Source organism: Trachurus trachurus (genome assembly GCF_905171665.1).
Source record: "Trachurus trachurus genome assembly, chromosome: 20".
In the NCBI taxonomy this organism is placed as follows: domain Eukaryota; kingdom Metazoa; phylum Chordata; class Actinopteri; order Carangiformes; family Carangidae; genus Trachurus; species Trachurus trachurus.
This window is the reverse complement of record NC_139911.1, coordinates 22,658,580-22,685,074: the sequence shown is the minus strand read 5'-3', so window position 1 is coordinate 22,685,074 and position 26,495 is coordinate 22,658,580. Positions and strand designations below refer to the sequence as shown.

Below are 26,495 nucleotides of genomic sequence, written 5' to 3'. Positions count from 1 at the left end.
TTGTCAATTACTTTCTGCATTGTAATGCACAATTTTGCCTCTCCTTTTTAGGCAAATTTTCTTGGCTTATTGTAATGTTATAGTCCTACTTTATGAAAAGAAAAAAAAATAACGGTATTGCGCAACAATCGCGAGTTAGGGACCCCCCCGAATATTGATGGGTATTTCGCACACTGGCTGCATCACTGACTGACAACTGATAAAGTGAGTCTCTGTGAACACGTCTTTAACACCTGTCTCTTCTCCTCCTCTCACCACAGATGGCAGCCATGGCATTACTGATAGAGTAATGATGAGAGTGAAGAGGATGGCGCGCGCGTGTGTGTGTATGTTGAGAGTGGATGAGCTGTGTTAGGAGTTGCAGCTGCGTATGTGTGTGGAGACGCTTTGAGGCGGAGTGGAGAGAACTCCTTCATCCAGCAGTGACCGACGGAGGAATCAGATCAAAGCGGAGACGACTCGTTCGTCTGAGGTCAGTTCAAAGAGACCAGTCCACCATCGTCCCCGGGACTCCTCCGTCCACCTTCTGCCTGGACCAGAATCTGAGTCTCAGTCTCATGAGATTCTCATTCTTGTCCTTATTCAGGTTTTGCTTCTTCTTCTGGATCACCTCAGACAATCTTCAACACTTGCTGTATTACAGTAAAGATTGAATGATTTGATGTGTGTTGTACCTCCATCTTGTGGATGAAGGGGGTTTTGCAGCTTTCTTCAACATTTGAATCTGATTGGACAAACTAAGAGTTGCTAAGAGTTGAAAAATTGTTATTGTAAGTGTGAATGTTTTTACACTTGTAGGCCTATTTGGTTTACATAAAGCTAGTGTACAGATGACAGATTGTTATCATAAACCCTTTATTAACAGCCCGTCTAATTCCAATGTAACAAGTCACCACAATATTGTTAGTGTAAATACAAGTTTCTTGTTTTAAGTTAAAAAAAATAAAAAAATAAAATTGATTCACCACAATTCTGTCTCTACCAATTTGAATTTTAAGTCAGTTAAACCCCCTGGACCCCCCCCCACACACACACACACACACACCTTCACCTACAGTGTGCTGTTTTGTAAAACAAAAAAACTAACTGAAGAACTGGTTGCACTAGTGTCTCTCCTCTCTCCTTGTGGTGGGAGGCAGCTTTGTTGTGTGTTTAGTTGCCGGCCAGGGGTCACCGTGGCAACAGTGAAACTTTTCCTCTGTAGAGGCAATTTTGATTTACTTCCTCGTCCGTCTCCCTCCTGGTCATCGTCTCGGCGCCTCTCTCTCTCCACCCTGTGACTCTGATCCTGTTCGTTTCTGTATCCGTGGAGTTTGTCCCGAGCAGCAGGGACTCGTCCTCAGGCAGGACAGACGACACACAGGTCAGTCACCGCTGCTCTCCTCTCTTGCAGCCTTTAAGCCTCACTCTGCAGCAGCTCTCTGTGTGGCTCAGAGGCACTCTGCTCAGCTGTTCTACAGGAGGATTGTTGGTCAGGAGTTGTTTGAATCTGTCATAATGTCTAATGTATGAATTTGGAAAGATGGTGAGTCAACACAAAGGTGATGACTTCTGAGTATAGCTACAGTATGTTGCAAAAGTATTCATACCCCTTTAACTTTTCCACATTTTGTCACGTTACAACCACACACTTAAATGTATTTTATTGGGATTTAATGTGATAGGTCAACACAAAGTAGAGCATAATTGTGAAGTGGAAGGAAAATGATACATGGTGTTGAAGATTTTTTACATATAAAAATCAGAGAAGTGTGGTGTGCATGTATTCAGCCCTTTCGCTGCAGTTATAGCTGCAGGTCTTTTGGTGTGTGTCTACCAGCGTTTTTCTTTGCAGAATAGCTCCAGTTCAGTCAGATTGGATGGAGAGCGTCTGTGAACAGCAGTTTTCTAGTCTTGCCGCAGATTCTCAGTAGGATTCAGATCTGGGCTTTGACTGGGCCGATCTGCTTTGATGTAAACCAGTCCATTGTAGCTCAGGCTGTGTGTGTGTGTGTGTGTTTAGGGTGGTGGTCCTGCTGGAAGGTGAATCTCTGTCCCAGTTTCAAGTCTTTTGCTGCCTCCAACAGGTTTTCCACCAGGATTGCCCTGTATTAAACTACTGTAGTAGAGACAAACCCCCAAAAGACTTGCAGCTGTACCTGCAGCGAAAGGTGGTTCCACAAATTATTAACTCAGGGGGCTGAATACATATGCATGCACTTTTCAGATTTTTATTTGTAAAAAATCCTCAACACCATGTTTCATTTGCCTTCCACTTCACAACTATGTGCTACTTCGTGTTGGTCTATCACATTAAATCCCAATGAAATTCATCTAAGTTTGTGGTTTGTGAGAAAATATGGAATAGTTCAAGGGGTATTTTGCAAGGCACTGTATATATGCATACATATACATTTTCATCATTAAATCAAATGAATTATAACATTGAAGCTCAGTATGTCTTGACTTTCAGATGGCAGATCTGGCCGAGGTCTCTCAGATGGAGCAGGCGTCTACTGTTCCCCCAGCTGACAGCTCCGACCCTGGGCTGAACGTTTCCACTCCGTCCCCAGGCACTGAGCTCCATCCCGCCCCAGAACAGAGCCTCAATCCTGGGATGGAGAACCTGAATGGCCCTGATGGAGGAAAAGAGGAGGAGGAAGGTGGAGGAAGTAGCAAAGTCAAACCTCCTGAGCTCCACCTGCGCAGAGGTACAGACACCTCACTGATGGATGGATGGATGGATGGATGGATGGATGGATGGATGGATGGATAACTTTATTAATCCCTGATGGAAAATGGAAAATGTCATAGCAGCTGAATGAAATGGCATACAAAAAAAAAAACATAAATCAAAAAGACACATAAAAATACATAAATACACCCCACACACCTGCCAGCATTGCTAGTTCTCACTGGACACAATATATTTATTGATAAAGGTCCATTACAAAATGTGAAATAGGTCAAAAGTGCATGTACAGGGCACAGAGCGCATGAATTTAGTCTGTTGCTGAATGAGCTGCTGCTAACGCTTTTACTGACACTGGCCCTCGCTAACACTAACACATATAGGATCCATAATGCTACTAATTCAAATGATTTTACTTTACATTTTAAACTCTCACATTTGTCTCTGGAAACTGTCAACACACACAAGTTAGAAACCTGGGAATCATGACCTCACCTTCCAGAGCCACTAAGCAGCAGAGTTTTGCTTTGCTTACTTCTACCACTACTGTGACCAATTAGTGCTGACTGGTATAAGACGAGTAATAATTCTACTGTTTATTCCTCTGACTCCTAGATGCCATTGGCAGAGGACACCGGCGAATAGGAGGTGAGAACCCGAGAGCCATCAATCATGTGACGTCTCCAGCAGCTGCTCGGTCCCCAACTGCAGGCACCTCAGTGAGTAAACAGTAACAGCAGCCTGCCACAGAGGGCGCTAGCGCTACACTACACGCATTCTGAACTCATAGTAATTAAAGGACAATTCCGGGCAAATTCAACTCAGGGCTGTATTTTCCTAACATTTTAGGTCTGAAAGAAGTAATCTGAAGATTTTCAGTTGAATTGCTCCTGTTTTGCGGTAGTTGTGTCTGTCCCCGCATCGCCACGGCAGCGATGAATGGGAGTGGATGTAAGTTCCGCTGCTTAGGCTGTTTACATCCCTCAAAGCCGCATTTTTTTTCCACAGACAGCGTCAGATGGCGACTCAAACATGCACCGAGAAGTTTTTACTTCAAGCAAGCCGACATGTTTGTAAAACTAGATCTGATTCAAAGTCCCGGAGTCTCGCGCGAGACCCAGTTGCCATGCTTGGTGTGTTCAAGTGCAGTGGGAAAGCTACCGTTTGTGTCATAAACACAGGAATATCAATTCTTGACTTGCTTGCCATCTGACGCTGTCTGTGGAAAAAAATTGCGGCTTTGAGGAGCCTAAGCAGCTGGGACAGACACAACTACCGCAAAACAGGAGCAATTGAACTGAAAATCTTCAGATTTCTTTTTTTAGACCTAAAATTTTAGGAAAATACAGCCCCAAGTTGAATTTGCCCAGAATTGTCCTTTAAAGACGAAATCAAAACTATCCGTAGAAGGAAGGGTAACACACCAGTAGAAACTGTCATGTCTAACAGCCAGACAGACCAACTGTGTTTGAATGAAATCAGATACTGTACGCTCACTGGAAATGACGACAGGAACAGACAGCTGCTTTTCTCATTTATGCATCATGGAAATGAGGATGCCAAGACCACTGCTCCGCTTTCCCTTTATAATACACTTTATAATAAGTACACCCTATTAAGCATTACTTAAGCATTAATAAATACTGAATTCTTAATTTATAACACATGAATACTCATATAAATAGTTAGTGCTTAATTATCAGTGATGAGTAAAACATTATTAACTGTGTTTATAAACTACATGTGTTATGATGAATTCAGTATTTAATGCTTAACTAATGCTTAATAGTGTGTATTTATTATAAAGTGTTACCGCTTTTTCTTTTTTGATACTGGTAAGATGTGTCACAACATTGTTATGCACTGTTACTGTAGCATCTTAAGTGTTGATTAGTTGGCCGCACACCCTGGCCAACTAATCATTATCTGTAGATGTAAAGAGACGTGTTAGTTTGGTACAAGAACACACTTGTGCAGTCAAAATAGCAAGCATGAGAATGAAAGTACTGTATGTTAATAAAAAGTGATTCATGCCCGACAACACTTGGACTTGCACTGTTTGGGTGCGTTTAAGTACATTCAAGACAAAGCAGGTTTACAGACATTAGCATCATGTGGTTGTCGGTCGGTTCAGTTCTAAAGAGCCAGACATTCCCCCCAGGAGCTGGTGGAGACCAAACACGGAGCTAAACGAAATGAAACACTCACCTCGTTTACACCTGGCATTAAAGGGATAGTTCACCCAAAATTCAAATTTCACTCATTATCTACTCACCCTCATGTTGACTAAGAGCTGTGAGACCAAAAAACACCGAAATACCTCCATACTGCTCGTCTGTAATGTCCCTCTTGTATTGAAGCCCCAACATGAGAAATTGTTCCGAAAAAAATTAAATAAGTCTATATTTTAAGCTTGTTTGTAGTGGAAGCTCCCAGTGTCTCGGTTCACTGCTCTTCCTGCGTCAGTGCAAATCTCTCGTGATTTGCACCGACTGGCGGAACAATTTCTCATGTCGGGGCTTCAATACAAGAGGGACATTACAGACGAGCAGTATGGAGGTATTTGGATGTTTTTTGGTGTGTCTTTTTGGACGAAGAAAAGTGGTATCCATTCACAACCATTATATGGACAAATATTGCTGCGCGGACCCCCCCGTAACTCAGAGAAGGGACGGAGGACTCTGAAAATTCTCACAGCTCTTAGTCGACATGAGGGGGAGTAGATAATGAGTGAAATTTGAATTTTGGGTGAACTATCCCTTTAAGGCCAGGTGTAAACGGGGTGGGCGAGATTTATCAAGTGATTCTAGAATCTGTTCGGACAGTAGACAAAACATGGCACAGGTCCTCAAAATGATGTAATAATTAATCCAACATCAGCAAAAGAACTGACTCAGAGAGATGCACTTGTGCTCTGACCTCTAGGATCAGAAGTGCACCACAGTCGAGTCCTTCTGTAGAGTGTCTTCAGTGACTAAGTTGTGTGCAGGTATCTGGTAAAAGGACGATGCTTCTGTCCAATGAGGCGAGGAGAGAGATAGCGAAGCAGGCCAGAGCCGTGAAGGAGGAGAGACGAGCGGCGCTGGATGCCCGACACAAGTACTTGATCAGCAGGCTGTCGGACGCCGTGACGCTGGGGGAGGCCGAGGTGGAGGACGCCCTGGTCTCTGAGGACAAGGTAGCCCCCCCTAGTCCAGCTCTGACATTACAGAGAACAGAAACTATCAGTGTTTAAACTCTGGATCAATGTGTGATTCCTCCAGTTCCGTCTTATCGACGATTTCTTTGCTGCCAATGGATCCAAGAAGCTGATGTTCTTCTATCAGAGTGTGAATCAGGTAACTTTTCTCACATAAAACTATGTTTTAATTGATATTTAGTCTGTCTGAAATGATACCTCTTTTGCTGTCTGTTCTTCTCGCTCTTAAAGGGATAGTTCAACATTTTGGCAAATTGGCCCATTGCCATAATCCTATAGTTTTAGGAGTAGGTTCGTCACCTTTAATTGTCAGTGCAAGCTGTTTTTAGAACGGCGGAGCAGAGCCACGAGCTGCTCAGAGCTACGCTACGGAGGCTAATGGCATTTCTTGATTTCCCTCATCAAATACACAATCCAACAACTCCAAAACGCTCTGGTGGACAAGTTGTGACCTGCACATTCACCACGCTATGAGATAATAATGGAACGTTATGAGTTCTTTTCAAGACAAATGCAGAGACTGCTTTCCAAAAGACTGTTCCCAACGTGAACGCGCATCAGCGCATCTCTTTCTAAACCCTTTTCTATTTTCCTCTTTCCACTTTTCACTCACATGTTTTTCTTCCTAGAACCTCTTGTCCAGTCAGTCCTCCTCTGTGGACGCTGTGCCTCAGAAGAAACTCTTCCTCACTACAGGGAGCTCTGAGGTAAACACTAACTGCCTTAACCAGCAACTAATTACACTAGTTATAGACTCTGAGAGCTCATCACTGAGCCACAATCAAGGGAAAAGTCCAGGTGATCCTTATTATCCTTAAAGAGCAAATAGTTGTACAGCCAATAGCAAACACAGCCGTATAAAACAATATAAATAATATTAATAAACACACAACATTACATTACATAATATGACGGGTGCTCGACACAGCTGCTAGCTCAACTGCTGCTGCATGTCGCCATCACCGGTCCTTAGCAACACAAGCCAGTCAGCTTTAGTTTCTGTGTCTGCTGACAACCAAAAATGCTTTTCGTTGACATGACAAGACAACGCGGTCTCCGTGCAACTTTTCTCCTTGAATGATTTTGTGCCTAACTCTGGAATTGAGGATGTTTTTTTTTAGGTATTTGATGGATATAGAGTGATGTTATAATGTAAGTAAAGCTCCTTAGGTCTTAGGTCAAAGGTTTCATGTGTCCCTGAGTACAAAACATTCAAACATTTCCACCAACAAAACATTAGAACAATCAGTTTCAGCCTTGCCCTGCCTCAGAGATAAAAACAGACTCTAGTTGAGTCTGTGTTGCGTTGCTATGGCAGAAAATCCTGTGCTTTGACAGTTAGCAAGAAACAAAACAAACTCCAGCTTATAAGATCACCATATAGCCTGGAAACTGGTTGGTGTCCGATTTCTGTCTCTCTTTTCGTCAAACTGCTGTCTGAGAAACCCATGCAGAGAAGAGAGACAAGCTACATGCTGATAATGGAGCTAATGAATCTTGATCATGGTTTTAAATAAGCTTTTGTTCCATCTGAAACAGGATGACAGCTGCTTCCATGACAACACAGAAAGAAAAAAAAACAGAATAGCTAAACAGGTCTTGGGATGAATGATTGGTCGACTTTAGGCACACACCTGATGACAATCAAGAGCAAATCTGATGAAGCAACATGTGAAACGCGTTGTTCGCCCTTTCTGTTTTTAACTTTTGGTAATAAATCCTGTCTATACGCTCAAGTGTGCGCTGGAAGTTTTTTTTTTTTTTTTTTAATTTTTGACAGTATACAGTTTGTTTTTGTGCACTGTGAAAATCTGTGATAAAAGACTTTATTTTTTTGTAGAATAAACCCAAACTCCAACACAGATCTTGGTTGAAATGCCTTGAAGCAATACGTTTAATTATCTCAAAACAGAAAGTGTGGTGACTTCAGGCTGAAAGACGGCTGCATCAGAGCCAAAGCAGCATGTTTTGAAATACATTTATTTGAATGGTTATTGATGGAAAAAACATCTGATGCAAATTGTGATATTATTGACCATGCCGATAATCGATCGCTTTACGCCTACTTTATACTGTACGGAGCTTTAATTCAGTAAAATGCCGCTAAGGAAAACATGACTCAGTGCTTCTGCTCACAGTGTTAGCTCCATGTGTTTGGCTGAAAGCTCCTCTCTGCCCTTTTGAGTGTAACAGTGCAGCCAGCCTGATGAACCTGAAGCTGAACATCACCTCTTTGTGTTCTTTTTTTCCAGCCGTTACTGGGGAAGTGCATGTTCTTCCTGAGAACTACTGACAAGGCAATAACCACGGCCAATGTGCAGCAGGTCAGTGATCAGATCTCATCTCACAGACTCAGAGCGATGAGCTCTGTGGCTGGGGGAGCGGTGTGATGTCTTCATGCTGTGTTTGCAGGAGGTGAACTTCGGCATGGTGGACTGCAGTGACGACAGCGTCCTGAAGGGTCTGGAAACTCTGCTGACTCACGTCATGTTACCGGCACTCAGGTCACAGCAGGTACATGACAGACACCCAGGAGAAGGAGGGACTAAAAGATATATGAATTAAACTCAAAATGAAGAAAGTCATTTATGCAACAACCTGCGCCTGTGATTGTTTCTGCCGAGTCCAGACATGGGGCTCGTTGGAGGGGGGAGTGTCCCACCCAGACGTCCGGTCCTTTCTGTCCTCCGTGGACCAGTTTGTCTCCAATCTGAGCTCTGCCAGACTCAACATGGAGAGAAAGTTCCAGCTGGAGCAGGTCGACCTTCCTGACGCCATCAGCCAGCTGAGCAGCCCCGCAGACTACACCTCTGCAGGTAACAGGGTCAACTGCTGCACAGCTCTTCTACACTGATCTGAAGCAACATCACTGTAGCTACTCAGAAACAAAATAGCTTTAAAGGAGTCATCACCCGGAAATCGCATTTTTCCTTGTTAAAACATTTATATTGATGTTGGACCTCAGTGGAAACTTGCCTGAGAATCTGGAGTTTGGAAGTGGCTGAGTTTTTTCGTTTGGGCTCGTTGTTTAAGCCAGAGTAGCTCATGAGGCTGCACACCGCAAATGACCAGATTTTGACTCTGCTCCTACGGTGACGTCACCATGGAGACTGCTTTCATAAACACACCTCTCTTCCACCACCCCGACTTACTTGTTGTTTTATTTCCCACTGTAGCGCTGTTATTTCGTCACTTTATTCAGTTTTAATATTTTTTCAAGCGAGAAAGTAAGGGTTTAGATCCCCAATGTGCGGTTTTATCCAAATAACAGCTGTTTAGAAGTTTGCTCCTCAGCAATCTGTCTGCCGAGCATGTTAACCAGCCAAACTACGTCGTCATGCCGGGGGAGGGAACTATCGCTAATTAACTTACCCGCAGGTTTGTAGAGGTTTACCACCGGCTGGTTAAATTCTTTTTAGGAGATAAATGTTGGTCTCATTGATGAAATCTAACAATTGTGGCAGTCGTATTAGTTTGTTTGAATGAAAAGTGAAGCTTCACACAGAGCAGCATCTCTGTAGCCTACATGTACGAACAGAAATCACCACATTTGCATCAATAAATACATGTTTTACAATGAACCGATTCAATTTTGTTTTATTTTATTAAGTTATATAACATAGTTACGGTACACGGCAGAGAGCAGCTTAGTATGCAGTTTCCAATACAGCAATGCCTGCATGTAGCGTACTTGGTCAGCCACCATTCCGGCTCTGTCCTTCCTGCGTCCAATCAATGCGCGCCTCATTGCATATTAATACAATGAACATCTGGACCAGTCAAAACCTTGTGCTTACTCTCACTAGAGAAAGTTGCCGTATGAAAAAGTGTCAGAACAAGCTCTATGTTTGATTTTTTTTTAAATAAGAAATTTCTAATAAGTTTTAAGAATTGATTCAAAGCAATTCAAGGGGGACTGGATACGTAAAAAAACAGGTGATGACTTCTTTAATGATATTCTATGTAGAAATACATCATTTTTATGTATTTGCTCTCAGCCAATAACAGCGAGCTGGTGGAGCATCTAGAGGGTGTGGTGTCTGTGTGGACCAATCAGATCAAGCAGGCGCTGACGGAGAGCGAGCAGCTGAGGAAAGAGGCCGATGACGTTGGGCCGTCGGCTGAGCTGGAGCACTGGAAGAGACGCATGGTCACTTTGAACAGGTGGACGTCAGCTATTATTGTGTTTAAATGCATAGTTCACCCAAAATTCTAATTTCACTCATTATCTACTCACCCTCATGTCGACTCAGGGCTGGGAGAATTTTCAGAGCATTTCCGTGCAGTAGTATTTGCCATATAATAGTTGTGAACGGAGCTCACTTTTCTTCGTCCAAAAAGACACACCAAAAAACATCCAAATACCTCCATAGTGCTCGTCTGTAATGTCCCTCTTGTATTGAAGAAATTGTTCTGAAAAAAATTTAATAAGTCTATATTTTAACTCATTGAGTGCCAACCACGTAATTTCTCGTTTTTCGTTCCCATGCGTTGAGTGCCGAAAACGTAATTTTACGTTTTTTGCTTTTTTTTTAAATTATGAAAATAGACACTTTAATACACATTATATGTAAATTTGGGGACTCTACGACGAGGAGAACTGAAATAGATGACGATCAAAGTCACATGACAGCTCATGATCTGGAAGTTTTTATCATAACTCGGCTTCTGCAAACGAGTTCTGCATGCAGATGCAGCAGCTGCTGCAGCGCAGCTGCTCTGCTCTCACCCGCGCTGCTGCTCCAGCTGCTCGAGCTGCTCGGAGCTGAACCAGGAAGCTCTCAGCCGACAGTCCGCCCGGTCTTCATCTGGAGCAACACCGTGTCCTCCCCAAAGTCCTCCCGCGGTAAAATCTGATGGTCTCTGGACCAAAGCAGACCGGCATCACCGACCCGTACCACAGAAGGACCGCGACCACCGGCGGGACCGGTCTTCCCGAGCCGCGGTGGCCGACTGACCCTCACGCTCCGCGGGGAGAAGCTGTGACACAGCACGGTGCGTCTGTGTTATTGTTGTTTAGTGGCGCCCCCCCCGCCCCCGATGGTGGTTTTGTGAATAGAACAACAACTGTTGTATATATTTATCTTATACGAGCCCTTTGATCCAGAAATGCGAGTGTCAGAAGAGCGACAGACACAAACAGAGCACCTTTCATAAAAGACGCTCTATCTCCTTTTCTAGAAAAAAAGGAGGGATTTTGGTGAAACCCAGCCATGTTTAGCTTGACTTTTCTCAGGAACAGAGGCACGTAGAAACAAACGGTTTGTGGCCACTTGAAGCATTAAGGTAAACCTTTCAATTGAGCCACAGTATGTGTTGGTGGCAATAATATAGAATACACTGTGGCTCTACATAAAAAGTCAAAAATGGTCTAAATTGCCGGTACACTTGACTAAAACTTTGGAAAGGAGCGCGGCACTCAATGAGTTAAGCTTGTTTGTAGCGGAAGCTCCCAGTGTCTCAGTTCACTGCTCTTCCTGTGACCGGCGGAACAATTTCTCATGTCGGGGCTTCAATACAAGAGGGACATTACAGACGAGCACTATGGAGGTATTTGGATGGTTTTTGGTGTGTCTTTTTGGACGAAGAAAAGTGAGCACCATTCACAGCCATTATATGGACAAATACTGCTGCGCGGACCCCCCCGTAACTCCGAGAAGGCATGGAGGACTCTGAGAATTCTCACAGCTCTTAGTCGACATGAGGGTGAGTAGATAGTGAGTGAAATTTGAATTTTGGGTGAACTATCCCTTTAAAATACATTGCTTAGACCTGCAATAAGCAATGTATTTTAATCAAGTGTAATTAATCCAGTTCATTATAAACTAATTTAATCTTATCCAGTGTGATGTAGTCAAGTTTACTTAAACCCTATTCAATCTAATTCAGTGTCATTGTCTATCTCCTGTGTGTGTCAGTCTGATGGAGGAGGTGAAGCACCCTCAGGTGAAAAGGACTGTGGGAGTTCTGCAGGTTGCCAAATCCCGGACTCTGCGGACCTGGAAAGAGCTGGTCAGCTTCTGATCTAAGAACTAGTTAAAGTTCAGATGAAGTTGCTGATGTCATAATTAATTATTGATGAATTGATTTCTATCAGGACAGAGACATCACTGTCGTGGCTAACGAGGCCAAAGACAACGTGAAGTACCTCTACACCTTGGACAAGTTCTTTGGACCGCTGGGGAAATGCACTCCGGTAAAAAATAAACTGCTCGTGTCTTTGTAAAGAAACCAGAGACAAAGCTAGCACAGGGAGAACCAATGAAAAATGAGTACAAGAGATGATGCAGATAAATAAATGTGAATTAATTTTGGAACATCAAGGAACAGGAAAAACACATTCCCAAGATTCAAAAGAATCATTTTTTCCTTTTTTTTTAAAAATGTACAAAGTGTAATTAAGATTTACTTGTGCGGCAGAACTATGTATATATTTTTACAGTGTTGTTTTACATAAACTCAGATGTTTAGATATAATAACTGCACATTAAACAGTGTACTTCTATTCATGATGCATATTTGTGTAAGAGATAAGTGTTTTGCACAGATTTTCCATATAATTCTTCTATGTAGCCACACTGTCTGAGCAGTCAGTCAGGCACAGGTGCATTATGGGTAATGGAAGCAGCAGGTTTTCAAGAGGAAGAAGAATGTGGCAGAATATGATGTCTCTGGTCCCTGAGGTGATGGAGGCTGCTGGAGCTGCTGTGGTGTATCTAACCTCCTCCCTCCTCCCTCTGACAGACCAGTATCCTGGAGCACATTCCCAGTCTGATGACCAGAATCAGGATGATCCACACCGTCTCCCAGTTCTACAACACCTCAGAGAGGATGACCTCTCTGCTGCTCAAGGTCACCAACCAGATGATCACCACCTGCAGGAGCTACCTGTCGCAGGGCGTCACCCGCATCTGGGACCACAGCAGGTACAGAGGACTGGACTGTGGGACTGGACCTGGACCTGGACCTAGAACTGTTAGAGGGGAATAGCTGGCTAAAGAGACTAGATAAGAAAAAAATGACATGATATCCGACCAAGCAAGAGCAAATGAGATTAGAGAATATAAAATTAAATCAAAAAAGACCAGACCAAACTAACAGAAGCCACGTTGGTGTGGATCTCATGCATCTCAGCATGTTAGCAGTGACCTGACACTGTAAAACAAAACGTGCAGAAACCTCAAAACAGATTTTGTTTTTTTTAAATGTAGACAGTTAGGAGTGAGATTAGATGGGATTGTAAAAGAAAAGAAAAGAAAAAAGACAGGACAGGTCAGGTGAAATAGAAAAAAATAGATGAAATGAGAGAATATAAAACTACAACTGGACGGGATCATACTGTAATAACAAACAATAAAATAACTTAAAATCCCACATCCAACACTCCAACTCTCCAACAATACAGATGTTACATAAAATGTTATCAGAGCACTGTTTATTTTGATGAGAACAATTGAACATTTAATTATATTCTGTATTTAAGGCAGGGGAAGGTCAGATCTTTTCTGTTTGATGAGATCACTCCATCTGTTTCCCTCCAGCTCTTCCTGTTGCTAACCAGCTACCTCTTTTGATTCTCCAGTTGTTGCTATGGGTGTCATTTAGAAACAAGAATATGATGCTGTGCTGTGCAACATGATATCTTTTATTCTGTCATTAGCTTAACACAGAGATCGTCATCAATATGAGAGAAGCAAAGGTTAAAAAAAAAAGATTCAATATTTTTAATTAGATTTTAAAAGATCATTTGGTTTTAAAACATTAGTTTTACGTTAATTACATCCTTAATTACATCTTTTCATCGAAATTATACTGTTTGGAAAATGACTAACCAGCCCACTTGTGATAACTTCATGGGCCGCATATAATCTTGAGTGTGTGTGTGTGCGTGTGTGTGTGTGTAGACCGGTGCTGCTGCAGCGTATCTCTGAGTGTTGTCATCTGAACGTGGAGTACCAGAGGAGCTTCCACAGCGTCAGAGACAAACTGAGGGAGAGTCCAGAGAACAGACAGTTTGACTTCAGGTAAACACTCATCTCCTCTTCTGGTTTCATTCTCACAACTCCTCAAACCATGGGTGCAGGGGACGGGGGGGGACATGTACCCCCCAATTTCTGAAAAGCATTAATTGTCCCCCCCAATAAAAATACCCCAAACTATTCAAAATTTAACAAATGTATTTTCAGACTTCACATTCTTCACATCAAAAAATAAATTATTGAAATGGTGGAACAAATAATGTTTGACAAAAATATTTCCACTATGATGCAAATGAACAGGTAGTTTCTTACACAGACGCTGATGACATCAGCAGGCTTTAAAAAAACGACCCCCTCAATCTTAGGGCTTCATATTTTGATATTCATCCATATCAATTAATCATGCATAAAGTTCCATACACTGGGAGAAAAGGAAGATTGGTGAGAAGAATTGGGGAGTAGACATTACATGTCCGAGACCATTTAAATTATAATTTACTAATATAATAGCAGTGATAAGGCTGTTGGCTGTTTAGAACGAATAAACAAGAAAGGTAAGCACAATAAAGGATTCCCTGTGCAGGACTTTTTGAATGATATGCCGAGCCTCTGCGGAGTTGTGATTTATGGCGGCATGGTATGAGTTGCATATGGGCAAAAAAAAAAAAATCTCTTTTGTGTCCCCCCCAATCTGGTATCGGATCAACACCCCTGCCTCAAACTAACTTTTCTCTGTCTCTGTGTTGTCGTTCCCTCCCAGTGAAAACTACATCTTCGGGAAGTTTGATGCCTTCTGCAGGCGTCTGGAGAAGATCTCTGACGTGGCGTCCACGCTGGAGAGCCTGGCTGCTCTGCAAAACATGAAGGTAAAATGATGAGTTGTCACTGAAGCTTCCGCAGGTCCGGTTCTTGATGAGGATGCTGAAGCTCATGTGAAGAAGAGTGATTGACACTGAGCTGAACTGTGTTTCAGGTGGAGGGTGTGGAGAAGATCTATGTCCGCTACCTGAACATCGTCTCCACGATCAAATCCAAGACCTACGACATCCTGGACCACCGCAAGCTGGAGGTGACCTTATACACGACATGGGATGCTGTATTCAATGTATTTAGGATAGCCCCTAGAGATGCAGCATCTCGTTTTCGAGGGGGTCCCAACACAGATACAAAAAAATAAAACAAAACATAAATTACATCTCAAAGGAGTTTAAAGGGACATTGTGTAACTTCTTCTGTTATCTATTCACGAAAATCGATTATTTGGTTCAAAAGTCTGTTTTTCATTAATCCGTAATCCCCCCCATCAACAAACTGAAGTGTTCCTTTCAGCTCTGAATGAGCCGTTCATATCATTCATATCTACATGGAGCGGGTAAGCTCGGTGCTGGCTGCCATGTGGTGTCTCCATGTTTTTACGTTCAGTGGCAGCGTGACGGTAGGAAACCACGGAAACTCAGCGGAGACACCGGAGCTGTCGGCTCAGGTGTAGGTGGCGTCTGTGAAAAGTCACCGCGGTAACGCAGTGAGGAGGAATGGAGCGTTACACTGATGCTGCATTCACCTGCAGTCGGGCAGACGGTCGTCGCTAACAAACCAGATGTCATTTTAGTCACAGAAGTCCAGAGAAAGCTGGTAAACCGTGGGTCAGGTAAACAATACCACATCGCCATGACAACATATTGTCACGTGTATTGTTTTGCTTCGTCCTGACGGGCCACTTGTTTAAACAGACGCTTGTTTATGCCGTTACGTGCAGCGGCTGTTGTCCGTCTGCCTTAAGCCCGATTTCACGTGAATGCAGCATGAAAAATACGATTGAGTTGCTTGCGATCTACAACCGCACCACTAGATGGGAGTAATTCTTACACAATGCACCTTTACGTCAAAAGCAACTGGACTAGGTTATTTGTCTGGGAAGAGAATAGAAAGACAAGACAGTTGACATTATAATGTTCATCTGAAAATACACATTTAGCATCTAGACAGCATGGAGATGTTGTGAATTTGTTTTTAAAAATGATTGATTTGCTCCATAAGTGAATAACTGATGTTTAAATATGCCATTCTTGCATTGACTGCAATTGTTCCCATGAGAGCAGAATTCTAAAGTTTTTGAGATAAAATTCTAAAATTTGCCACACATCATCTACCATGATTCCAAAATGTTTTTTCATGACATGTTTACAGTTGTGCTTCAAACATTTTGATGCACTGTAGGCTCACGTTTTGTGTAGGACAGTCTGAAGATGCTCTGTAGCAAGTTTGGCATGGGGTTGGACATTTCTGTAAAGTTTGGTGAGTTTTCGTCCATGGGAAGTATGATTTCCTCAGAAGAAGAAGAAGAAGAAGAAGAAGAAGAAGAAGAAAGGAAGAAGAAGAAGGAAGGAAGGAAGGAGGAAGGGAGGAAGGGAGGAAGGAAGGAAGGAAGGGAGGGAGGAAGGAAGGAAGGAAGGAAGGAAGGAAGGAAAGAAAGAAAGAAAGAAAGAAAGAAAGAAAGAAAGAAAGAATTCCTAGGAATACAGGCAGCTTAGCTGTCTGGACCCTAAATATGAAAAATTAACAGAATAATAGAAGTGTGAAGATATTTTATGGAAATGTAAAGGCACAGTGTAACTCCAGCCTCAAGGGATCTCTCTGTGACATCATTCAAACAGAGCTTGGTGATGTCATGGGATAGGATAGAAGAATGATAGCATGAAAACGTTACTAATTTTAACTGTTTTCTGTGTGTGTGTGTGTGTGTTAGTTTGACAGTGACTATGCAGACTTCCAGCTCCAGGTCCAGGGTGTGTTACAGTCTCTTCAGTCTCTGCTGGACTTCTGGTTCAATCAGTCTCTCACAGTGAGTCTGACTCCAGCTCTCCACACTTCAGTACACTTTAACCAGTCCAAAAAAACACCACTGTTATTCATTTGCAATTGTGCTGCTGCTACTGTGCCTTCTACTTTTATTTGTAGGCTACTACTAGTTTAGTTTTATATGCCCCTATTTATATATGTATATATTCTAGATTTGTGGATTGTTTAAAAAAACAAAACATGTTGTACAATTGACAATTAAGCTGACTTTGACATTGTGTAAAAACAAAGCTTTCCTTGTTCTGAGTGCTGAAGAGTGTTTTATGTTTCAGACGGAGCGGATGCTGGAGCTGCTGGTGGTGTTTGAGTCGGGTCCAGCAGCTAGTCTGGACCTGAAGCAGCACTACCTGCTGCTGCTGCAGCGCTACGGCCGAGAGCTGGAGCTGCTGAGGAAGACCTACCAGAGACAGAGGGAGCGACCGCCCATCGGACGCAACCTGCCGCCGGTACAAACACCTCAGGACTGCAGCTGTTTTCATTATTGACTGAACTTATATATACAAGAGAACTGGGCCTTGACCTATGCCCACATAGACATAGGTCAAGGCCCAGGTTTAAATCAGACTTGCACCCATTTGCTGCATGTCATCCCCGTCTCTCTCTCCCCTGGTTTCCTGTCTCATACTGTCCATCATAAAAAACTGTTTTTATGACATGTTCAGTTCTCTCGTTTTGATCAACTAACTGTCCATGTAAGATAGGAAAGAAAAACCAAATGTTTGGCTTTTTAAAAAGGATTCTGCAGTTATCAATGCAGACTGATTCTTGGTAACCCTTTAGTAACGGTCAATTTCAAAGTAATGTCATGTTTTTCATCAAGATTACACATGATTTTCAATGCTTTGAGTTTTTTGGGAAAGGCCAGAATCTTTATTTCTGGCCTATTTCTACGCAATTAATCGTTATTTCGTTATCGACATTACAATGAAATTGGCCATTATTTCTAGGCTATTTTTAGACATTCAATCAATTACTTAATAAGTGGCCAAAAAATGTAAATTAAAGAATGCTGGATGTCACGGTCCCCCCCCCCCCCCCCCCCCCCCCCCCCCCCGTTCTAAAATGGGGGGGGGGGACCGTGACATCCAGCATTCAGATCCTAGTTTGCAGCACTCACTCGCTTGCTCATGCTAAGCCCTCCCATTGGCAAAGTGCCATCACTTGTCTGTGTGACTCCTCCCTGCCCCCCCCCCCTCCTCCAGGTGGCAGGTAGGGTCCTGTGGTGTCGTCAGCTCTACAGGAAGATCGAAGCCCCCATGTTGATGCTGAAGAAGAAGCTTGATGTCCTCAAGGTACAGTCTCACATCAGTGTCACGGATCAGTGCGACCTCGGTGTGGAAGCTTTAAATCCACATCCCTTGTTTTTTTTTGTTTTTAGTATGTTTTTATCTGAACTTTGATTTATAAGTATTTTAACCTATTTATTGCACTCACCGCACTTTCTTTCTTTCTCTTTTCTTGGTGTATGTTTGCCATCGTTACTGTTGTACATTCTGGTGTGTATTGTATGTACAAGGCAGTTGTTTCTTACGGCGCTACTTGCCCAAGACAAATTTCCCTTGCGAGACAAATAAAGTTGATTTGATTTGATTTGATTTGAGTGTGACCTCACTGGCCCCGCCTCCTGTCTCCCTCACAGGGACCGGAGCTGACCAAGGTGATCCAGACCTACAACAAGATGGCGGTGGTCTTCCTGCAGTACGAGGCGCTGCACCTGCGTGGGTGGAGTCAGGCTGCAGAGAGCGCCCCGCGCTGTCTGAGCGCCGCCCTGCTGGTCAGACATGAAAACAGCAAGGTACAGTATGACTGACCACTCAAGACCCAGAGTGGACGTGAGGACGAGCTCAGTGTTTGTGGGACAGGTGTGAGGACGAAGCAGGCCGACCTCGCACCAACAACACGTCCTCCAGCGTTTTAAACTCCTCCTGTTGTGGTTTTGTTTCCCAGGAGATCTTTGTGAACCTGGACCCTGTAGTCCTGGAGGTCCTGCAGGAGACCAGGTGGATGACCAAACTGGGAGTGACTGTACCAGGAGTCATCGTGAAGATGGCCACCAGAGAGGCCCAGCTCAAATCCCTACACAGCCGGTGAGACACTTGTAACACCTGTTTCATTAAGAAATAGATAATAATGGTTTATTATCCATGACAAATGTCACAGAAAAAAAATTAACTTACAAAACTAACTCTTCAGATTGTTTTAATTTTGTCACATTTTTTCATGTTAAAGGGATAGTTCAACATTTTTGAAAATTGGCCCATCGCCATGATCCCCCTAGTAATAGCAGTAGGTTCGTTACCTTTAATTGCTGGTCCAAGCTGCTTTTAGATCGGGGGAGAAGAATACCGAGCGGCGCAGCTACACTACGGAGGCTAATGGAATTTCTTGGTTTTGCTCATCAAACTCAGCAAATACACAACCAAAAAACTCAAAAACGCTGTGGTGGACAAGTTGTGACCTGCACATTCACCACGCTATGAGATAATAGCGGAAAGTTGCGAGATGGAGTTGTTTTAGAGGCAAAGTCGGACTTTACACTCTAGACGGCTGCTCGGCGGAGTGATTTCAAAAGCGCCTGTTTACTGCAGATACGTCCGTATACTACGGCACTGGCTGAGGTGCGCACACTGTGTCCCTCCGACCAGTGGTTCACTGAAGAAAGTAGTTCCGAGTATTTGCTTCACTTCTCTTAACTTTCCGCTATTATCTCATAGCGTGGTAAATGTGCAGGTCACAACTTGTCCACCACAGCGTTTTTGAGTTTTTTGGTTGTGTATTTGCTGAGTTTGATGAGCAAAACCAAGAAATTCCATTAGCCTCCGTAGTGTAGCTGCGCCGCTCGGTATTCTTCTCCCCCGATCTAAAAGCAGCTTGGACCAACAATTAAAGGTAACGAACCTACTGCTATTACTAGGGGGATCATGGCGATGGGCCAATTTTCAAAAATGTTGAACTATCCCTTTAAACCTAAATGATCTAAACTCAAAACATCAACAAGTGAAATGGAGTGGAAAATGAATTTCAGGAGTTCTTCTTTCTTTACCTTTTACAATGCATTCTGGGATACTACAGCTGTGATGCAGCCTCCACCTCCCCAATTTGAGGGACCACTTCACATCCAAACCATCTCACAATGCATTTCAATCAGTGTCATTTATATAAATAAAAATGTGAAGCATTGTTGTGGTTCCTGTGAGGTGTTATGTTCTTGTTCCTGTGCTCCTTGATTAACTGGATTTATATTGGTTGTACATACTCTTCACCAGTGGTGGGAATAACGGCATTATAAGATAACAGTGCTTTTTTCAGTAATGTTTCCCCCGTTATAACGCCATTACTGACAATAAAATACACTGTTTTACTTGACTCAAGAAGTCCCGTCACAAAATAACACACGCGTTAAAGTGTACGTTCTACAGGCCTACATATTTTATTTCAATCCATCAACTACTTGGAAAAAGGCCAAACTAACCAACTCACTCAGTATTCCTCCACGAATCCGCGAGTGAGTTGGTTAGTTCTAGATAAACGGGAGGTTAGGAGGGCCAATAATTTGACATATTTGAGCATTTTATAAAAAGTAACACAATACTTACTTTTCCTGTTACTTTTAAAATGTAGTAATTCAGTTACTAACTCAGTTACTTTTGGGGAAAGTTTTTTTTTTTTTTTACTTTTGGGGAAAGTAACTAGTAACTGTTAATAATGACTTTTTAAAAGTAACATGCCCAACACTGGTCTTCACTAAGCTCTAACATGGTTTAACGTCTTCTCCTCTGTGCTGCAGGCTGCTGGAGCTGCTCCGGGACTACAGCTGTGTGGTCGCCAGGATACCGCCTCTCCTCCTCCCTCTGATGCAGCCCTTCATCAGCCAGGTGGAGGCAGCGCTCTCCCCCGGACTCACCACACTGTCCTGGACCGCACTCAACACTGACGGATGTAAGCAGGAGCAGACTAAACCAATACAGTGACCCTGCGTCAAAATGTCTGTTAATGTGAACAGTTCAGCAGGTGGAAGATGAAATGATCTCCTAAAGGCATGAAGTTACAGATGACACGTTCCCTTTACATTTTAAATGATAAGATTTTTAATTTTTATTTACATCTTTTATATTTTCAAACTGACAGAAAAGGAAACAAACAAAGGTTTGGGCCCCCCGCATATTTAGTAGTTAGTAGCCCCCCCTTTGGAAACCATCACAGTGTGTAAATAGTAAATATCTTGTCTGATTCCTTGGAGAAAGTTCTCTGAGAGCTCAAGTCTCCTGGGTTTCCCATTCTTTTGCAGGCTGCTGCTTTGTTTCCCTTTTTCACTCTAAAACTGTAAAAAAAAAAAAAAAACTAAAAAAAAACTAAAATAATGATTAAAATATTGAAAAAGATTGTTTTATGTTTAAAGGGACATTGTGTAACTTCTCCTGTTATCTATTCACGAAAATCGATTATTTTGTTCAAAAGTCTGTTTTTCATTAATCAGTAATCCCCCCCATCAACAAACTGAAGTGTTCCTTTCAGCTCTGAATTAGCCGTTCATATCATTCATATCTCCATGGAGCGGGTAAGCTCGGTGCTGCTGCCATGTGGTGTCTCCATGTTTTTACGTTCAGTGGCAGCGTGACGGTAGGAAACCACGGAAACTCAGCGGAGACACCGGAGCTGTCGGCTCAGGTGGAGGTGGCGTCTGTGAAAAGTCACCGCGGTAACGCAGTGAGGAGGAATGGAGCGTTACACTGATGCTGCATTCACCTGCAGTCGGGCAGACGGCCGTCGCTAACAAACCAGATGTCATTTTAGTCACAGAAGTCCAGAGAAAGCCGGTAAAACGTGGGTCAGGTAAACAATACCACATTGCCATGACAACATATTGTCACGTGTATTGTTTTGCCTCGTGCTGACGGACCACTTGTTTACATAGAGGCTTGTTTATGCCGTTATGTCTCGTCCGTCTGCCGTCTGCCCAATTTCAGGTGAATGCAGCATGAAAAATACCATTGAGTTGCTTGTGATATACAACCGCAACGCTAGATGGGAGTAATTCTTACACAATGTACCTTTAACTTCATGTCTTTTGGAGATCATTACATCTTCCAGTTTCTGAACTGTTCACATTAGCAGACATTTGGACAAGGGGTGCCCAAACTTTTGCATGCCACTGTATCAGTAAACATGAGCACTTTGAAAGGTGAAGAAACATGTGATGGTAACAGAGCTCCTGTATCTCAGTCATAGACAGTGTGTATGTGGCTCTGAAAGAACTGGACCAGGTGTCCAGAGTGGCCACAGATCTGCTGGACTGTCGCATCGGCCGGCTGCTCGGGGCCGTGTCCTCCTGCTGCCTGCTGGTCCTGCCTGAAGACCCCGTCCCCCCCGAGGAGCTGCTGCTGCAGACCGACGCCTCCGTCCACGCTGCTGCCGCCACACTCAACTGGTAACACTCATGATTTATCTAACACTGTCACAGCAGCAAGGTCACCTGGCTATTAAACACTATGGTGTGTGTGTGTGTGTGTGTGTGTGTGTGTGTGTGTGTGTGTGTGTGTGTGTGTGTGTGTGTGTGTGTGTGTGTGTGTGTGTGTGTGTGTGTGTGTAGGCAGAGTCAGCAGGTGGAGAAATATGTGTTTGAGTTGATTGAGGAGTTGCAGAGGAAGATGAAGCCAACAGAGACTGTTAATATGGAGGTAACACACACACACACACACACACAATCAAAGAGTATTGTGTCCTCCTTAAAGCAGAAGTAAGCGATCCGGTCGTTTTGGCTAATGCTGTGTTCCAGGCAGGCTTTTGAAACCGTAAATTACAGCTTCAAGTCACAACTTACTACTTTGTAGCGTTCCAGGCAACCCACTCGTGTTTTTCCGACCTGTTTTACCTGTGAAAGTCACTATAACGGCCTCTCGTAACTTCTGACCCGTGAACTCGTACCAGATCGAACTGGTATGACTTCACAGGTCGGAAAAACACGAGTTACGGGCTGCCTTGAACGCACCATAACAGTCCTCGTCCCTACGTCACCACATTCATGCGCATCCCTTGGCTGCACACACAGCCCTGCATACCGTTCTCTCTCCTCATTGGATAAAACTTGTAGGATACAAGGAAAGTTTTCTCCTCGGCTCAGAGCAGAGCAGAGTGACTGACAGACCCGTGTTTCGGTCCAAACACTCTATGTAAGTGATTGCTGTCGGAAGATATAACTATTTAAGACTTATATTAACACAAATATATCACTTACTTCTGCTTTAAATTGATTATTATCCATTTCTGAGTTTTTCCTCTGTGGTTGTCTCCTTTCCTCTCCTCATTTCCTACCCTTGTTTCTTTTATTTATTTATGTATTTATTTATTTGCACAGTTAAAGTAACAATTTAACAACTTAAAGTGCTGGAAGAGGCGTAAACTCAAGGAGCTTATCTGGCGCCTCCACCTATAATTAACAATAAAATATAATATCATACTAAAGAAAACAAAATATATGAGCAATCAGAAATATATAGATGATAGAAATAAATGAAAATGTACAAGGAAATTACACAAAAAGAATAAAGATCATCTTCTCTCCTCCTCCTCCTCCTCCTCCTCCTCCTCCTCCTCCTCCTCCTCCTCCTCAGGAGTCTCTCCAGTGTCTCCACCCAGACTCCAAACAGAAGACCCGCTGTCAGTCTTGTCTTCCTTGTCGTTTCTACAACCTGATTGGTCAGCTCTGTCATCGGAACACTGAAGCCCTGGTCAAAGGTCAGTCCTCTTTCCTTCCATGTCTCCTCTGCCCTTCTTTCCTTCCTGCCTTTAGTTTGATTGACTTTCCCTCCATCCTCTCTGTCTTTTCTTCCAGAACAGTAGAAATAAGTCAGACATTAAGAATAATTTTCTCTCAGTTTCAAAGGAGCTTCATAGAAAAAAACCCACAATCCATCTCATTCTTCATCTCTTCAACTCACTTTATTCACACAGTTTTGTTTTTGTTTAAGTGCACACGATAGACAGATAAAAGTCCCGGTTCCATTTTCTTCCCAGCCACCAAATCCTCTCTGGATGCTCTGAGGAGGAGACTTCATGTTGTCAAGTACCAGCCTTCCTCCTCCACCTCCTCCTCCAGCAACAGCCAATCAGCTCCTCCTCCTCTCTTTAAAGCCTCCATCCAGCTGTCCATCCCCAACATCGTCCTCAGACCCAGTCTGGACGACATTCAGGTGCTTCACAGACAACTGAGGGAACAGCTCGTAAAACCACATGGATTTCGGTAACACTTTACAATAAGGGTCCCTTAATTAACGTTAGTTAGTACATTATTAAGCAATAATTAACTGTTTACAGATATATTAACAATCATTATTATGTATTATTTAGGATTAGGAATCACATTAATTACCGTAATCTAGCCTATTAGTAAGCAGTTGATTAATGTTTCCTACTCAAAGTTAGTTAATAATTATTAAGTAAAAATAAAAGTTGAATAATGTAATTAGTTATCATTATATATGCATTACTCAGCATTAATTAACACAATAGTTTATATATTAAAGCAGAAGTAAGCGTTATTTTTGTGTTAATATAAGTCTTAAATAGTTATATCTTCCGACAGCAATCACTTACTGTTTGGACCGAAACACGGGTCTCTCAGTCACTCTGCTCTGCTCTGAGCCGAGGAGAAAACTTTTCTTGTATCCTACAATTTTTATCCAATGAGGAGAGAGAACGGCATGAAGGGCTGTGTGTGCAGCCAAGGGATGGGCCTGAATGTGGTGACGTAGGGACGAGGACCAATAGATCCATGACGAGGGCGGGGGCTGCTAACTCCGTCGGCTGACAAGAAGTTATGGTGCGTTCAAGGCAGCCCGTAACTCGTGTTTTTCTGACCTTTTAAGTTGTACCAGTTCGATCTGGTGCGAGTTCACGGATCGGAAGTTACGAGTGGCCGTTATAGTGACTTTCACAGGTAAAACAGGTCGGAGAAACGCAAGTTGTGGGTTGCCTGGAACGCTACAAAGTCATAAGTCGTTACTTGAAGCTGTAACTTACGGTTTCAAAAGCCTGCCTGGAACGCAGCATTAGCCAAAACGACCGGATCGCTTACTTCTGCTTTAATGCTTAATAATGTACTAACTAACGTTAATTTAGAGACCCTTATTGTAAAGTGTTACCTGGATTTCAATCTAGGAAGCCTGCACATTACAGTTTTTTTTTTTGTCAATTCTCATATTTTGGGGACCAGAAGGGAAGACAAACACCCAGATATATGATAAAGAGCCTTTAACTCCCTTTAAAGTGATATTTCCATAATACATGTATGTCCCCTTTAATGACATCTGTGTGTGTGTGTTTCAGGCCACAGTTAATAAGCTTGTGAGCGTTGTGCTGTCCGTGACCAGAGACATCCCTCTGTGGACTTACTCTCACATGCAGTACAGACAGCAGCAGGTACACTCATGACCATGTCTCACTCGGGTTGTGTTTGCAGCAGACAGCCAATCACATGCCAGCATCTCTCTCTCTCTCACTCTCTGTCTCTCTCCTGCAGGTGGAGCAGGCAGCAGTCCGAGACGCAGGAGACGATGTCCTGGTGAAGCCGCCGGTGCTGAAACCTCTGGACAGACAGTTGGCAGAACATAAAGACATCACCAAGTCAGTCCAAACACTATCTGATGTTTTTATAGAACTGATAAAATCAACATACGTGTCAGCCGAGACGTATGCTGCGTTCAGGACAACTTGCAACTTGCCCCAAGTTTTGAAAAATGAATTGAACTGCGTCAAACTCGGAAATCAAGGTAGAAAATCCTGGTATCATCTCAGAGCGACTTCAGCCAGTGACAGCAACATGGCAGCCCTCATTGTTAATGGTAACAAGTTATTTGTCAATGTTTTCATGCATCTTCATCTGCTTCCAAAATAAGCATAAATTGCTGCTGCATATATTTTTTATGTTCAGCGATCAGCCACAATATGCCAAACTTCTTTCGGGCATCCATGTTTTTTCTCCTCCAAGTTAACCTATAGTGTGAACGCTATGATGTCGGAAGTCGGAAATTTCTGAGTTGAAGTTCCGACTTCTCGGTAACTTCTGTGTTGTCTTGAACGCAGCATTAAAAGTGTCATCGCATGAGCCAGTCCCCATAGACCCCATGTTAGAAATTCCACTTTTATAACATGTTTACAGCCTGGTACAGAACAGTTTTGGGGTCTGCAGCTAATTTTCTCCTTCATAACGGTTCTTTACATAACTCACCTGTTTGCATTCAGTTAAAGGGATAGTTCAACATTTTTGGCAAATTGGCCCATTGCCATAATCCCTAGGTTTGTTACCTTTAATTGGTGAGAGCTATTTTTAGAACGGTGGCGCAGAGACAGAGTTGTTTTCGAGGTCAATTCATGCAAAACCACTGATGCGCGTTCCCGCCGGGGGCAGTATTTCGGCAAGCAGTCTCTGCATTTGCCTCGAAAACAACTCTGTCTGGTAACGTTCCATTATTATCTCATAGCGTGGTGAATGTGCAGGTCACAACTTGTCCACCAGAGCGTTTTGGAGTTGTTGGATTGTGTATTTGATGAGTTTGATGAGGGAAACCAAGAAATCCCATTAGCCTCCGTAGCGTAGCTCTGAGCAGCTCGCGGCTCTGCTCCGCCGTTCTAAAAATAGCTTGCACTGACAAATAAAGGTAACAAACCTACTGCTATGACTACGTATATAGTCTACTTGCCAACAATGAGTACCCGGAAATGTTGAGTACCCCAAAGTTTTATGTTAGAAATATTTAGTATGGGTCCCCAGTATTCAGAAACTGCCGGA

At 43.0% G+C, this 26,495-nt stretch overlaps 1 protein-coding gene across 1 annotated transcript in view; it reads left to right on the top strand.

The window, feature by feature from the left end:
* Positions 1-2,452: 2,452 nt before the first annotated feature.
* The window catches only part of dnah5l (dynein, axonemal, heavy chain 5 like), a gene marked incomplete at its 5' end in the record, with an annotated part of 91,336 nt that continues 67,293 nt past the window's right edge, over positions 2,453-26,495 (top strand). The window contains 27 exons of the mRNA XM_083995324.1: positions 2,453-2,690; positions 3,287-3,390; positions 5,661-5,849; positions 5,935-6,009; positions 6,500-6,577; positions 8,123-8,194; positions 8,283-8,384; positions 8,500-8,686; positions 9,869-10,034; positions 11,789-11,882; positions 11,968-12,066; positions 12,615-12,796; positions 13,775-13,894; positions 14,610-14,715; positions 14,823-14,918; positions 16,596-16,691; positions 16,981-17,154; positions 17,911-18,000; positions 18,348-18,503; positions 18,656-18,795; positions 20,496-20,647; positions 21,932-22,136; positions 22,299-22,386; positions 23,320-23,443; positions 23,723-23,898; positions 25,034-25,126; positions 25,227-25,330. Coding sequence (XP_083851450.1) covers positions 2,453-2,690; positions 3,287-3,390; positions 5,661-5,849; positions 5,935-6,009; positions 6,500-6,577; positions 8,123-8,194; positions 8,283-8,384; positions 8,500-8,686; positions 9,869-10,034; positions 11,789-11,882; positions 11,968-12,066; positions 12,615-12,796; positions 13,775-13,894; positions 14,610-14,715; positions 14,823-14,918; positions 16,596-16,691; positions 16,981-17,154; positions 17,911-18,000; positions 18,348-18,503; positions 18,656-18,795; positions 20,496-20,647; positions 21,932-22,136; positions 22,299-22,386; positions 23,320-23,443; positions 23,723-23,898; positions 25,034-25,126; positions 25,227-25,330 — 3,506 coding nt within the window. The remainder of the gene's footprint in view (positions 2,691-3,286; positions 3,391-5,660; positions 5,850-5,934; positions 6,010-6,499; positions 6,578-8,122; positions 8,195-8,282; positions 8,385-8,499; positions 8,687-9,868; positions 10,035-11,788; positions 11,883-11,967; positions 12,067-12,614; positions 12,797-13,774; positions 13,895-14,609; positions 14,716-14,822; positions 14,919-16,595; positions 16,692-16,980; positions 17,155-17,910; positions 18,001-18,347; positions 18,504-18,655; positions 18,796-20,495; positions 20,648-21,931; positions 22,137-22,298; positions 22,387-23,319; positions 23,444-23,722; positions 23,899-25,033; positions 25,127-25,226; positions 25,331-26,495) is intronic.